The following is a 14947-nucleotide window of genomic DNA, read 5'->3' as shown; positions in this document are numbered from 1 at the left end:
ATTTAACTTTGTCCTCCGCCCCGCCCCCGCCGTACACCCCTCCCCGCCCTGCCAGGCACTCCGGTTCCGTGGCCACCCCCGCCCCGCGGCGCCGCCGGCCTCGGCCCAGCCGGCTCCGGCCGCCCCGAAGTTCACACCGGCCGGCGGGCTCTGCGGCGGGGCTGGCGCGCACCAGGTGGCATGCCCGCCTCCCTCCGCCGCCCTCCCCCTCCATCCCGGACAATTCCGCAGGCCCCTGGCACTCTCGCCCGCGGCTGGCGCCCAGGGCGCAGAGCTGAAGGGAGCTCGCGAGGCGCCTTCTGTTTACCTTTTATGGTTAAAATAACAGCTTAGCAAAGAAGCGACTTCACGAAGAAGCGATTTAGTGAAATCGTCTCAAGCTGCCGCAGCTCAGCCAGTTTAATCACCCCCAGAGAGCTGAACAACTGCGAACACAATGGGACACAAAATCATTTTGTGTGTAAATGAGCGTGGCATTCTGCTCGCTTCCCTCCGCTCGGCGGGCGGGGCGCGGCGGCGGCGGCGGGCGGGCGCGGGACCCGGGGCTCCCACCGCAGCTCAGGGAAGCGGGTCAATACCTAGCCAGTTTGGAGACCCGCGGGCCCTGGAGCACGCTACAGCGCGGAGACCCCTGCAACAGGCGGTTTGGGCGAGCCTCGGGAGGGCCGGGGCGCGCTGGGGCTGGGTGGTGGGTCGTGGATTTGCCGGTGATGTTGAAGAAATGAACTTGCGTCTCTTACTGCACCCACTTTTGTGCTTCTGACCTCAGCAGTGGTGTCGGGGAAAGGGTCGTTGTCCAGCACAGATGCGTTGGCCGGAGGCAGCCCTGGAGGTTCTGGTGGAGGCGTAAAGCCTGGGGCTTCCAACGGTGAGTTTTTTGGTTTGCCAGTGAACATCAGGTCGCGCTTGTGATGGAGAAGAGGCTGGATGAGAACAGGATTGAGCAGCTTCTGTGATGGGTACTTGGTGTTAAATGTCACTTGAGTAGTGTCCTGGTAGTGGGGAAAACATTGCTCAGTCCGCTTTGATAGAATTTCCATTGGAATCCCTTCCAGCACACTTTATCCTCAGTTGTGGCTTTCCTTGTGACTCCTCCCCCAGCAGAACCTCCCAGGGCAGGAAAACCCATCCTGAGGTCTGTTTTGGTTTCTCAGAACTTCCTTGAGATAAGTGACCTGCATTTCTTTTCTGAGCTGGCCAGAAGTCAGGAATGCCAAAAGCCGCAGACCCTGAGTAGCTCCCCAGTGAGAGTATAAATTAAACATCACTGTTTAATCGCAACCCCCACCCCAGTTTCATGTCAGGGAACCTTCCAGAGCACTGAGGGCAGAACAGATCCTAGGATGGTAACCTCACTTAAATTTGCAGTATTGATGTTCGTTGGACCTTGGTCCATGTTTTAAAATTGGATGTTGAATTTCAAGGCACAAAGTCAAACCTGCGACGGAGAAGTCCAGGTTAGGCTTGTGGGAGCCAGTGTGTGTGTATGTGTGTGGGAGGGGGTTGGTGTTCACTGTGCCCTATGAGACAGCCTCAGGTCAATGCAGAGGGCTGCATAGACCTCTTCTCCCCCCTCCCCCGCCCTTCGGCAGGGTCCTAAGGTGGCTTCTAGTGACTGAGAGACAGTCTTATTTCAGGTGGTTGTGGCACACAGGAAAGTCACTAGTGGAGAAGAGCAGAACGGAAGGTCCGTTTGCTGAGCTGCTCTCTGTTTCCTTCCGGCCAGCTCTCTAGTGCCTTGGGGGGGTGTGATCCTGAGGGGGTCTGGAATACATTAGGCACAGACAAGACCATTCTGGGGGTCTGGGTTGAAACTGCAGAGGTGCAGGCCAGGCAAACAAAGGCAAGTTTCCTCTCTTAGGCGCCCTAGGGGAGAGGTGGCTTCCTAAGTGACTTTCACTCTTCCCTATGCCCTGGCTTCTGCCTAAAGAGACTTCTCTGTGACTGGCCATTCTCACACTGCATCTTAACACCGTGGAGACGGTGTTCAGAGTCCTGGGCTCCCGAGCCCATGGAGGCTTGGGGATCCTCCCTGAGCTGTGGTCCACAGGGCTCTCTGCTGATGCAAGAGGAGACACGGTTGGTAACATGGCTCTGAACCAAAATACCAGGAAAATCAGATTTGTTCTGAAACATTTTGGGGCAATAATGGTGAGCATATGTTTCAGCACTGTCATTAGCCGAATTAGCAGACGTGGAGCTGCCCAGAAAACACGTGTGTGTGTGTGTGTGTGTGTGTGTGTTTGTGTGTGTGCGCGCGTGTGTGCGTGTAAGCTGCTACGGTTTTGGAGCGTGGGAATAGGGTAGTGGCGGGTGGAATCTGGAGAGGGCTGTGTGATGGGGGGTCCCAGAGAGAAAATGCAGAAAGGAGGAGTCTTTGACTCTGGGAGACCCAGCGCCCACGACTCCTGAGGAGTAAAAGCCCTATGGTTTTGTCGGTGCTCCCCACAGATACTCTGGGCAGCGATGGAAGCCTAGATGCCTCACCGCAAGGAGCGGCCGAGCGGGTCCTCGCTTCACGCCCACGGCAGCGCCAGCACTGCGGTGAGAGCCAGCAGGGTGGGCTGGGGCAGCGGCCGGTGGCCCCCTCTCTGCCCTTATCCCCAGCGCCTGCCTGCTTACCTGCCGCCCTTCCTCCCAGCCGCCGCAGTCAAGAGATGGCTGTTGACTGGCTGTGCGATTATGTATTTTTTGAAACAAAAATGCTCTTAATTTGATGTGAAATTTACTACATGTATAAAACTCAACGCCTTAGGTGCTGAGGAAGTCACTAATTTAGAGGTGTCTCGTTACTGAGACAAACTTGCAAAAACCCCTGAATCCCAATTCACAAATTGGTGATTCGTTTGTCAGGGGATATTTCACATCTAACACATAAGCCCGCGACCTTTAATTAGAATTTTGCAGTTTGTTTTATGCCCCTGGAGGCTGACACCTTGAAAATTTTTTTTCTTGATTTCTTATTGCTAATAAGCATCTTTCTTTTTCCCTCTGGTTCTTTGAAGAAAATGATGCAAATACACTTAATTACAGTGGTGGCCATAATTTGTCAGCTGAATATGTGATCAGGCACAGGCAGAAGTGATCTGATTAGATCTGTGATCACATTGGCAATAAAAGGGAGTGCACAGCTCTGTTGTGGAGAAGCTCTCGTTTTCACCTTGTTTCCATCTCCAGGAGGGAGGAAGCATGTCCCGGTTGTCTCTTACCCGGTCGCCCGTGTCTCCCCTGGCCGCCCAGGGGATCCCACTGCCAGCCCAGCTCACCAAGTCCAACGCACCCGTGCACATCGATGTGGGTGGCCACATGTACACCAGCAGCCTGGCCACGCTCACCAAGTACCCTGACTCCAGGTAAGAGCTGAGCCCCTTGGAGCACCAGGCGCACGGTGGTTGTTGGTCCCATCTGCAGCCCGCTGCCAGTGGGCTCTGTCTCCTCTGTCAGCCACTCAGGCTCTCCAGGGCCCTCCCACTCTCCTGGACCTGGAGGACTAGAGTTTGGGAGGCCGAGTCTACCTCTTAAAAGATGCTTTCTACAGGGACTTGTGGCCCTGTGCTGGTGGTATTGAAAGTGCCCGGTGGAGCTCCCGACCCACCGGCAGAAGCCCCTTAAGCAGGGCCAGCCCCACCTGAAAGTGGCCAGCAGCTGGCTGGGGAATCTCAGGTACCTTCAGGGTCCCCTTGAGCGAGCCTCAGGCCTGGCCTTTGCAAAGGATCATTTGTGAGCCATGCTGCATACTCCTTGGGATCCTGGGGGAGAGAAGTATTTAATCCCGTTTCCTACTCTGACCCTTGGTTAAGTACACAAGGGGGAGCATGAGGGGAGCTGCAGTTTCCAGCTTTGTCTGTCCGCGTGGCCACTGCTAGACCCTCGGGTGTAGCAGCCGGCTCCCTTGGGCAGGGGTCGGGAGGTAGGGGGAGTTGCAGATGAGGTGTCTCTGACCAGGAGCATCCCAACAGTGCACCTGGCTCTCTGCCCAGCTCCTGGAGCTCCTGACTCCCGGGCCTATTTGTGGGAGGTGCTGGGCGCTGTCAGATCCCCCGCTCCCGCCACTTGGGCACGTCCCTCCCAGGGACCTGGTTTCCCATTGGCATAGGAGCAGGGCAGACCAGAGACGGCTGGGTCTCTGAGCACCCCCTGGAGATGGTACAGCACGCTGCACGCAGAGCCCACGACTGCTTGCTCCTGGCACAGCGAGGCGGCCACCGCCCAGGGCTGAGCAGCAGGAGGGCCAAGGCTACAGGGTATCGCCCTCGTTTTGTACATTTAAAAAAAAACAAGAGGAGTTAATTAATCCCCCAGACACCAAGGGATCATCTCTGGGAAGCCTTCTTGTCAGTCTGCCTTATCGCTGGTATGAAGGCTCGTTGTGGAGGAGTCCTAGCGCATGGCGGCTTGATGAGGGCCAGGGCGGAGCCCTCCACGGGGGCAGGAGTGCTCCCTCTAGGAGCACATGCTGGAGGTGGATGTAGAGTCCAGTTCAGAATTTGGGGAGTCTGGGGCACAGATGGCAGTTGGGACTTCATTCCCTCGGCCCAGCAGAGGCTGAGGCCTGGGGCAGGCACTGGTGAACTTGGGGCCTCGCCGGGGCCGCAGCCACGAGGCCACGCTGGCAGTGGCGGCCTGCGAGCTCTGTCTAGGATGGGAGATGGATTCTGCTTATTTAATTTCAATTTTGCCTTCTGCGGCATTCCCGGGTTGTTTGAAATAGATCATCCCTTAATCGGTTGGCGACGTTTGTGAGTGAAATTCATAAAACCCTTGCCCACAACCTCTCTGAAGAGTGTTTCTTGAAATCAGACACTTGCCTTTCTAGAGCCATCGCAGCTCAGGCCTGCAGGGAATGGCTGCCTCATTCGCGTCTCCAGGCTGCTGCCTGGGAGCAGCAAGGACAGGGGGGTGGCCCTCCCTTCCCATACCCACAGGGCAGCTCATCCTTGCCCGTGCTGCTCTGTGGTGGGGCAGGCCTCCTCACCAGGGAGCCGAGGCCATGTGGCTCGCGATCTGGCAGGTGGGACCCTCGGCGGCAGGATGTGCCTGGAGGGGGTGGCAGTCTGCGTGCCTTCCCCGAGGCTGGGGCTCTGCGATGAATCTGTTCTTGCCTAGATGGCTTCTGGCTCAGGGCAGGGCTGCTCCCTGGGCCTGAAGCTTCGGCCTTGAGGCCAACGGGCGGCGTGACCTGTAGGACAGTCAGCGGACAGTGAGTCAGGCCCGGCCTGGGAGGTGGGTGGGGCTGCTTTGCTGGCAAGAGCCCCTCAGATCTCTCTCATCCTTCTTTCAGTGAATCATTAAAATTAAAAAGAAATGTTTTTCACCAATTCCGGAAACCAAGATCAATCCCTCACCCAGTGGCATTGATGTATGAGTCACCAAGCGATGGAGAAGATTACTAAGGTCACCGAGGAGGCAGGGGGTTCTGGGTATCAGGAAAGTCCCACCTCGGGCAGTGCTGTGAGACCAGGGGGCTAGTGCCCTGCACCCTCGGGGCCCGTGCCCACGGGACTATGTCTGGGCTTCTGGTTCTTGGCTCATCAGGGAGCAGGTGCTACCACTGGGTGGCCCAGGGAAAGCCATCAGCCCTTGCCCATAAAGAACAGAGCACGGCTGCCCAGGGCTGGAAATGAACTCCAGGGGCTGCCACCTCTCTCACCCCTGCGGGACATCCGTTAGCTGCTGCCATCACAGTCCCAAGGTGGTATCCATGCCGGCTGTGGGAAGCCGCAAATTACTAATAAAATCTTCCACTGAAACATCTGGGAAATTGGAGCCAAAGCTTAAACAAAAGACCTCCATCAGCTGGGGTCAGAGGCGCCCCAAAACCCTGTAGCCTCTCCCAGAGGGTAGCCCAGAAAGGAGTTGGCTCCCAAGACCCTGCAAAGTGATGGGGGGCGGGGGAGCCGGGGGTTGTCCTTTTGTGACCATTGTCCTAACCTGCCCTAAACTGCTCTCATCCTTGGTAGCCTCAAATCCTGAGGGCATGGAAGGCCTTTGTCCTTTGGAGAGACACTGATGGTAAGGTCTAGAACCAGTCTTAAAGTAAGGAGGATTGAGAACCTTCTAGCCATGGACCAACAGGACAACCTAGAACCCAGCCAGCCCTGGAATGTGGGTGACCCAGGAAGCCCTCTAGACCAACAGGATGGTGTGGAGCCCCAGCCAGCTGTGGCCTAGAATGTTGCTTGCTGGAACAGGAGAGAAAGTTCCACAGGGAGGCTGAGGCCGTGGACTTGCTGGCTTGCCTGTGGATGTGGCTCTTCCTTCTTCCTGCTGGTGCCATGTTTGGGCCCTCGGCTGTCTGCTGCCGAGGACTGCCCACGGGACAGGCAGTGTTGCCTCGTCCCATCTGTCTCTAGGGTGCTGGATGGCCCTCATTCTGACATCTGAACGCCCAAGCTCTGTGGAGGTCAGGTTTTGGGGACTTGGGCAGCTGGAACAGGCCATGAAGCCCGTAAGGCTTTCCAGCAGGGGCTGCGTCCCCCGGGCCTGGGGAGGTGAGAGGGCTCCATGGCTTGAGGAGTCCCGAGATGAGTCGTATCTGGGTGACGGCAGTGCTGGTTCCACAGGCTGGGGCCTCTCCACGCCACATCATAGACTCTGAGCGGCTCACGCGCGTCCACGAGTTAGCCTTGCCTTTTCTACAGCCCCGCTGGGACAGGGGCTGGGCCATGTCCCCAGAGGGAGAATGTGTGACTGCATGGCTGCTGCACACCTGAGCAGGCCCTCCCAGCCAATGCCTTGAGTGTGCCAGGCCACCAGAGTGGGGGACAGTATAGATGGGAGGCTCTGGGCGAGGCTCTGGAGACTCTAACCCCTCAGCTTCCGCCCGGCTCACGTGCACTGGCACACAATGCTCGGGCAGAGCAGGGCCTCAGGAACAGTGACTTGGAGTGGACGGAGGACTGGGCTGTTGGCGGAGAGGGGAGCGTCCCTGGAGGGTCCTTGCTGGTAGGGGCAGTGAGGCAGGAGGCTTAGGCACCAGCTTGTGCGGGCTGGGCTAGGAGGCCTCAGTCCCAGACCAGGCCACCGTTCTCCCGGGCTGTGCCTACAAGCTGCCGCCTTGGCAGGGTTTAGCTGGTGTGGGGCCCCGCCTGCTGAAGGATGTATGGGGGTGTCATCGCTGAGGGGACACTGCCAACCTCCCACCTGCTCCTGAGTCAAGCTCTCGGCTGTCCCCACCCCTCCTGGGGGCTCCTAACTGTCCACAGCTGGGCCTGGGGGCAGCCAGGGAATCAGCCAGATGGGGCCAGCCACCCTGGGCGTCGGAGAGGCCCCAGCCCTGGCCCTGAGGCCAGGGTCCTCCCTGGAGCGGATGGGGACAGGTATCAGGGGCTCCCCGCGAGCATCCTGCAGGTCCTGTGTTTCTGTCAGAACCAAGTGCCCTTCAGAGGACAGGGTGCCGGGATGGGACCTGTCCGTGTGCATCCGCCAGCGTGTGGGCACACTGGAGTGCGTGCCTCTGTGTAGACCGTGGTGCGTGCAGACGCGTTCACACCGCAGCGTGTGTGCAAGCACGCTGTTGAATGCTCGTCTGCTGTGGCACATGCTGTCCCTCCCGCCTGCCTCTCTTCCTCCCCCAGGGCCCCCTGAGCGGGTGACTGCATGGTCTGCCTGTGAGTTTGTCCAGTGCAAATGGCTGTGTCTCTGCTCGGTTCACGCTGGCCGGCGTGTCCTTTGCCTGGGCGTGTCCAGGTCTGCGTGTGATTTGTGTGTTGCAAGGGAGGGGACCGTGTGAGCCTGTGCCTCTCGCCCAGGTGTGTCCCGTGTGCCACTCATTTGTGTGGCTTGGGCGAGGTGTGGGACCCAGGACTGTCTTGCCGGGCTTACACGTGTTAGCTGGGTGTGTGGCCGTGGGCTGGGGTATCTGACGGTCAGTGGGAGTTTTCGGTGGGGGGGGCGGGGTCTGTCTGGCAGGGGTTGGCGTGCATGGGGCAACGAGGCTGTGTCTTTGTCTCACTGTAGTTTTCCAAGCCTGTCGTGTCCGCGGGTGCATGCAGCCAGGCGCGTCTCTCTCTGGCTGTGGCTTGTGAGTGTAGGCTGGGTATACAGCGTGTGCCAGTGTCCTGACTGCGGCCTGGCTGCCCTTGGTGTATGCGGACATCCGTCATGCCTGGCACAGTCCCAGAGTGACCCATGTGAGGCCCCCCGCCCCTCCAGCAGGGCAGACCCTAAGGGGTGGGGGCAGGGCAGGTGGCCTGGCCCTTCCATCAGACATCCCACTCTCTCTCTCTCCCAGAATAAGCCGCCTCTTCAATGGCACTGAACCCATCGTCCTGGACAGTTTAAAGCAACATTATTTCATCGACCGGGATGGGGAGATTTTCCGCTATGTCCTGAGCTTCCTGCGGACGTCAAAACTGCTGCTCCCGGATGACTTCAAGGTAAGTCTGCAGCCGGCAGCTCCCCAGCGATGCCTGTGCGGTGGCATTACACAGGGGACGCTGTGACTTAATAAATGGACCCATGGTCGTCATGGCAACCATAAAAAGTTAAATGATGAAGCCGAGGGCTAAATCAGTTTTTCTAAACTAATTTTGTTTTCTCACGTTTTTAGCTTATTTATCAGGGTGTAACAACAATTAAGCAGTGGTGCTTACCCCATTTCGTTTGCCGTGTTGAGGGACGGTCGTGCATCAGAGTTACGGGACTTAGAGGTTCCCACGTGTGCTCCTTGTCAGCAATTTGCAGGGGGAAGCCTGGTGCAAACTCAATACCTTTTAAATGAAAGGTTATCCCCCGGTCTTGGGGTGAGCCTGTCCGGGGCAGCCAATCTGGCTCTGAGAGGCTGCCTCAGTGCTGGGCCCCTCCGTGGCTCCGGGGATCCCAGAGGAAGGAAGCTTAGACCTGCCTTGAACCAGCAATTGTCCCTCCCTCCCTCCCTCCCTCCCTCCCTTCCTGCACCCAGAGGACCAATGACCCTGGGGCTGTTTTGTCCTCCATCCAACTGATGCTGGGTGCCAATAACCAAAGTCAGGCCGAAGATACAATGAAATCCGGGGCAGACACGGGTCCTGTCCTCATCGCACTTACAATCTAGCGAGAAGACAGATGTTCAACAACAGTGAAATGCTTGAATCCCCTTGGTGGGGGAGCAGATGTTTCCTGGAAGTGAAGCGTGGTGAAGGGGAAGCATGGAGAACCTGGCCCCAGGGGGGTTGGAGGGAAGGATGCTTCTCTGGATGGTGAAGGAGGAACAGGGGCAAACAGGTGTGAGGGTCTTGGTGAGCGGGCAGGGTGGCAAGAAGCTTGGTACCGTCCAGAACCAGAGAGAAGGTGTCAGCCTGGGGCTGTAGGAACGGGGACGGGAAAGGAGGCTGCTGTTTGAGGTGGGACCTTGGTGGCTAGCTCGGCATGTGGCTGGTGGCATTTTACCCTGAACGCGGTGGCAGCGATGTGAGCAGGGAATGACAGGTCTGCTAGCCCTGGCTACTGTGTGGAGAAGGAGGGTGAGGGGCGGGAGCAGGAGGCCAAGGGAGTTTCCTGAAGGCCTTGGCCCTGATTGGAGGCAGCAAAGATGGGGCAAAGGGGCAGACTGGGTTTATGTTTAGGACTTGGCCATAGAAGGCCGTGGTATGGACCGGTGGGGGGTCAGGGCATTCTTGAGGCTGCCTCCTGATCTTTGGCTTGCGGCCTGAGTGGATGCATGGAGGCCCAGGGGTGGAACGGGCTGGAGGGAGTGTTACACCTCACTCCTGCGTGGAATTGGTGGTGTGGCATCGGGTGGAGAAGTTCTGGGCCATAAGAAAAAATGTGTGCCGATATCGTTTGAAACCTCTGGAGTAGATGAGAGCAGATGCCCAGGATGGCACCCTGGGGAGCCCCTGTGGAGGGAAATTGGGCTTTCCTCAGAGGGGTTCCAGAGGCTGGGGGGCCAGCAGCGGGAAGGAAGGGGCTTAGGGCCTATAGGATGGGCCCTGCTTTGGGGGTTGGGCCTCCTGACTCAGCCTTGAGCTGAGCCCCAGTGACTGGCCCGAGTCATGGGTCCTGAGCTACTCAGGGCCAGGGCACATATGGGTGCACATGTGTTTGGGGGACAGATGGCATGAGCATGCCAGCCTGGGAGTCGGCTGCCTGGGGGTGGGCTTCCCACTCCCAGACACCTCCTCACCTGCCTGCTAGAGCGGGGTGGGCCCGGCACCTGGCGCATTTTGTTGTCCTTTGGCCCTCGCCCCCTTCTCTGAGACGGGCGTTTATGTCCATTTTATAGACGAGGAAACCGAGGCTCTGAGGAGGTAACTGATGATCAGAGGCCTCAGAGCTGGTAGACAGCATGCGGGACATCCAACCCAGGGAGGTGTGCCCTGCCTCCCTGCTGGGCTGTGAGCTCCTCTGGGGCAGATGAGGGTGCTGCTGCTCTGTGCCCAGCCTCACTTCTCTGGGATTCTAAGAAGGCAGCAGGTCTCCAGACATAGGCACAGCCTCAGGCTCCACTAGTGCAGCCCCCTGGTCTTTCCAGAGGCCTCTCTCTGCTCCAGGGGTTTGGGGCCAGATGGAAGAGAGCGAGTGTGGGACTTGTGGGACGAGTCTGGCAAAGGTGGACACCAACTGCTGCCTTTCGGTCAAGGCTAGACTCCTGTGCCTGTACACATTCACCTGAGCCTCATTTCCCCCATCTGTACAATGGGTACAACCATCCCAGTCCACGCTGAGCCCTGGGGGTCGCAGCTCCACGGTATTGCATGGGGCCAGGCGGGCGGCGTGGGGGGCTGGCCTTGGAAAGACCGGCCCCCACCTCCCACCATCCCCTCTGCGCATGCCCACAGGACTTCAGCCTGCTCTACGAGGAGGCGCGGTACTACCAGCTGCAGCCCATGGTGCGCGAGCTGGAGCGCTGGCAGCAGGAGCAGGAGCAGCGGCGCCGCAGCCGCGCCTGTGACTGCCTGGTGGTGCGGGTCACGCCGGACTTGGGTGAGCGGATCGCGCTCAGTGGCGAGAAGGCCCTCATCGAGGAGGTTTTCCCCGAGACCGGGGACGTCATGTGCAACTCTGTCAACGCCGGCTGGAACCAGGACCCCACGCACGTCATCCGCTTCCCGCTCAACGGCTACTGCCGGCTCAACTCCGTGCAGGTGAGGGCTGCGTGCGCGCGCCCCACCCGCCTCACCCCTGCCTCCCCACAGCCCTCTGGCAGCAGGGATGGGTGGAGGGAGGCGCGGTCCCTGAAACGGTGAAGCCCTCCGTGCCATCTCACAGAAAAGGCAACAATGTGTCGATGCATAATTTATGTCCCGCTCATAATTAAATGATGGCGCCTGGGGGATGGACTTAAAAAAATTGATCCGTGCTTTTTTTTTTTTTTTTTTTTTTCCAAAAGGATGTTCTATAAAAATGGCCCAGAGTATTTTCAACAGAGTGTGCCTCATTTGACACCCAGAGTCTCCCTTTCGATTCAAATTGAACCCAGGCCATAGGAGCGGCAGGTCAGAGGCTGAGTGGAGGTGGCCTGGAGCCCCCTCACGCACCCTGCTGACCCACACAGCCGCAGGCGCCCAGATGGCTGCCCAGAGCCGTTCTGAACTGGCCTCCCTCCGATGCGTCTCAGAGCTGGAGAACCCCAGATGGATGGGGCCTATTCTGCACCAGCTCTTTTAGACCTAAGAGCAGACTCCTATTTCTGCCTGAGGGCAGAGTGGGCATTGGGGGGGGGGGGGGGGGGGGGAAGAGTCCCATCCCCCCCCCCCAATGCACACATTCCCCAGGCTGTCAGTCAAAACTTAACTACTTGTGGGACACAGGGGTCAGACACAGTGACAAGACCCCCCCCCCGCCCCCAGAGGCACAAACCCATGTGGACATGGAGGCTGGTAGAGACTCAGACCCCAAGAGGGCTCCTCCTCCTCCCCACCCTGAGTTCCCTTGAGCTGATGAGCCCCCAGGCCTCAAACCATCTGGGACTCACAGCTCAGGGAAGCAGGTGGCTGCCCAGAGGCCAAGGGCAGAGCCTCTGTGGAGTCAGGCCTCAGTGAGGCGGGGGAAGGGGCTGGGACCACGCCTCCAGAGAGAGGGGGCAGGTTACATCATGGCGAAGAGAAGGGGCCCAAAGACTCTTTCTGCCTCTGGATGAAGGCTGCGGACCTCTGAGCGCAGCAGGGTAGGGCAGCCTTCCCAGGTTTGGTCACTCAGGAGGACCCAGGGTCTGGCTGCTCCTGTCCCTCCTGTGGTTGCTCAACTTTGGGCTGTCAGGAGAGGGTGGCCTTGCCCTGGCTGATGCCTACCTGCCCACAAGGCCCAGCCAGGCAGACTCTTGCAGCGGGGCATTGCTGACCATTTCTGTCTTCCCTGGCAGGTCCTGGAGAGGCTGTTTCAGAGGGGCTTTAGCGTGGCTGCATCCTGTGGGGGTGGCGTGGACTCCTCCCAGTTCAGCGAGTACGTGCTTTGCCGTGAGGAGCGGCGACCGCAGCCCACCCCTACTGCGGTCCGGATAAAGCAGGAGCCCCTGGACTAGGCCCTGCCTCAGTGCCCACCTGAGGCCGTGTGGCCCTGGGGAACCCCCCGGGGCCCTGGAAACGGTGCTGGGGAGTTCTGCCTGTGCCTGCTTAGCAGTGGGCGTGAGACTGAGGGTGGGGCTGGAGCGTCCAAAGCCAGCCCAGGGAACCCCAGGTATCATGGCAACAGAACGTGGGGCGCCGGAGGCATGCCCGCGGAAGGACCGTTAATGTGACCCAAAGATGCTGCGGTGGGGACAGTTCTCGGGGCACTGCGGCTCCCCGGCCTGGCACAGCGTTCTCCGAGGCAGGGTCAGCAGAGGCCTCCCGGCCCACTCCGGAGGAGCCGTTCATCCTTCTCCACGCGTGGCAGACTCCGCGGGGTCTCCTTGCGTCACAGATGGCTTATTTTTCTACAGTATTTAAGATGGAAGTAACTAACTGCACAAGCCAAGAGAGGCCGACAAGGACCAACGCTTCTTCATCTGGTGCTCAGTTCTTAGCCGGACGTGTGCGTGCCCCCGTGGCAGAGGAGCTCCCGGGGGCCGGGGCCCAGGTGCCCGCAGAGTGGGGCTGGGGAGACCTCTGGTCCCTGTTCCAGAGATAGAGGCAAGAGTGGCAATACCATAGGAACGGAAGCAGGGCCCCCACGGGGCAGGGCTGCTGGGAGGAGGGCTGGGTGGGTGTGGGGGATGGATGGCTCTGGAACCATCCGAGACCCTCACCTTTGCTGCCACCCAGGGTGCAGGCCACACTTGGTGAGTCACCTGACCTACCAATACCCTGGGGCTTCCAGTCCTGAGTGTACTCACACCGGGGCTTCTGTAGAAGTCTCTCCCCATCCAGACCAGCCACGGGGCCACACCGCATCCTTACCTCAGGAACGGGCCCCACGGTGAAGGGGCCCATGTGTCAGCGTCCTCTGGGTCCCCAGCTCAGGAAGCCGTCCCCAGCTCCGATTTTCCCACACTAATATGCACACTGAATTTGAGTTAAACTGTTCCACTAGCCTGCCAATAAGACTGGGACACAAGGCATACCTGGGGCTGTTGGCCCCGGATTCCAACAAGGACTGGCCCGAGGGGTGCTCACAGACCTGCTCCCTCCCAGACGACAGGCCCAAAGATGGACACCCCTGGCCTTGTCACCCTTCCCTGCGCGCTGGCTCCACCCGGGTGGGGAAACCTCGGAGGGGCGCCCCAGCCAGCCCCGCGCTGTGTAACAACGCCTGTAGACTTGTATATGACTCCTTTAATATTGTAAAGATGCCGATGTACAATTGTCGTGTGTTTGTGTAAACACATTACGTTCCTAGTTCATGCCATAAATGATGCTATAAAGCGAATGACTCAGGCTCCGTCCTGTGCAGAAGCGACAGCCGTATCCCGCATTCCACGTAGCGTGGGGTGGTTTGGGGGCGGGGTTCGTCCCTGATGCGGGAGAACCAGCAGACCCTGCAGAGGTAGCTGGGGGAGGGGGAGGGGCAGGGTCCCGAGCGGGCCGTTATTTATTGCATTTGGGTGTTTCCTCTCTGCTGTGCCTGTCGCCTCTGGGCAGCACAGATTCTGAATTCTGATTCACAGTCCCTAACCAGATGCGAGCCGGGAAAAGGCAGACAGAAGGTGTCCGAGGACTTTTGAACCCAGTCAAATGTTTGAGAGTTTCCCCTCTCTGGCTTTTGGTTGAGGCTGGCGTCCTCTTTAGAGCCCCACGGAGCAGTAGAAGGTGGCCAGCCACGGAACTTGCAGCCCCCAGCCTAACTGCCGGTCGCCGGAGCGCAGAACAGGACCTCGGTGGGTCTCTTTCCAGGGGTGCGCCCTCTGTTCTAATGAGTCTTTTTTGTGTTTTTCCTCAAAGTCCTTATGTTCCACCCCACGAGGACCCTTTTCCATGCCCGGTCAGGGACACCAGCTTCAACCTGCCTGCAGGACAGGAGCACAGAGCAGCCTCATCCCGTCTGAGGCCACAGAGCAGACTCCATCAGACAATCTAATTTGCTGGACAGAGTTGCTAGCCTTTTCCTTTGCTTAGCAACGCGCCTGTGGTTGGCACATCTGTATTTGGGAATCTGAGGTTCACATCTGAGAGGAGGAGAAAGTGTGTTTATTAGAAAGGAAGTCTTGTGAAAACAGCTCAGTGCCGTGTGCGTTTTTGGATTTTTTTTTTTCTGGTGTGACTGCGGGAGACTCCCTGACATTTTCAGGCAAACCATCTTTTTGATTAAACCGTTGTGCTAAAAACAAAAAGAGTAACGACCTTACTGAATGTTACTCCCGTTTCTTTACTAATTGAGTAAAATCAGGAAGTCGATTTTGCATAAATCGGGGAATTTCGGACTTTGGAGACAAAACTGTGCTCCCGTAGTAATGCTAAAATTCTAATATATGCAGTCCCTTAAACAGCACAAATTATTGATTCCTTTAAAACATTTTTGTACTTCTGGAATGAATATATTCTAAGTAATCTTTTGATCAAATACCAGCAGCCTAAATGTTTCTTCTGTTCTTCATAAGCCTCAAAACTGA

At 58.1% G+C, this 14947-nt stretch overlaps 1 protein-coding gene across 1 annotated transcript; it reads left to right on the top strand.

The window, feature by feature from the left end:
* The first annotated feature begins 778 nt into the window (after positions 1–778).
* Positions 779–13763, top strand: KCTD15 (potassium channel tetramerization domain containing 15). Its single transcript, XM_049622353.1, has 6 exons — positions 779–868; positions 2452–2544; positions 3178–3353; positions 8234–8378; positions 10761–11066; positions 12284–13763. The coding sequence occupies exons 2-6, from the start codon at positions 2479–2481 to the stop codon at positions 12440–12442; spliced, it is 852 nt and encodes a 283-aa protein (XP_049478310.1). The 5' UTR covers positions 779–868; positions 2452–2478; the 3' UTR covers positions 12443–13763.
* Positions 13764–14947: the final 1184 nt, after the last annotated feature.

This window comes from Panthera uncia, assembly GCF_023721935.1.
Source record: "Panthera uncia isolate 11264 chromosome E2 unlocalized genomic scaffold, Puncia_PCG_1.0 HiC_scaffold_19, whole genome shotgun sequence".
In the NCBI taxonomy this organism is placed as follows: Eukaryota; Metazoa; Chordata; class Mammalia; order Carnivora; family Felidae; genus Panthera; species Panthera uncia.
This window is presented reverse-complemented; position numbering and strand designations above follow the sequence as displayed.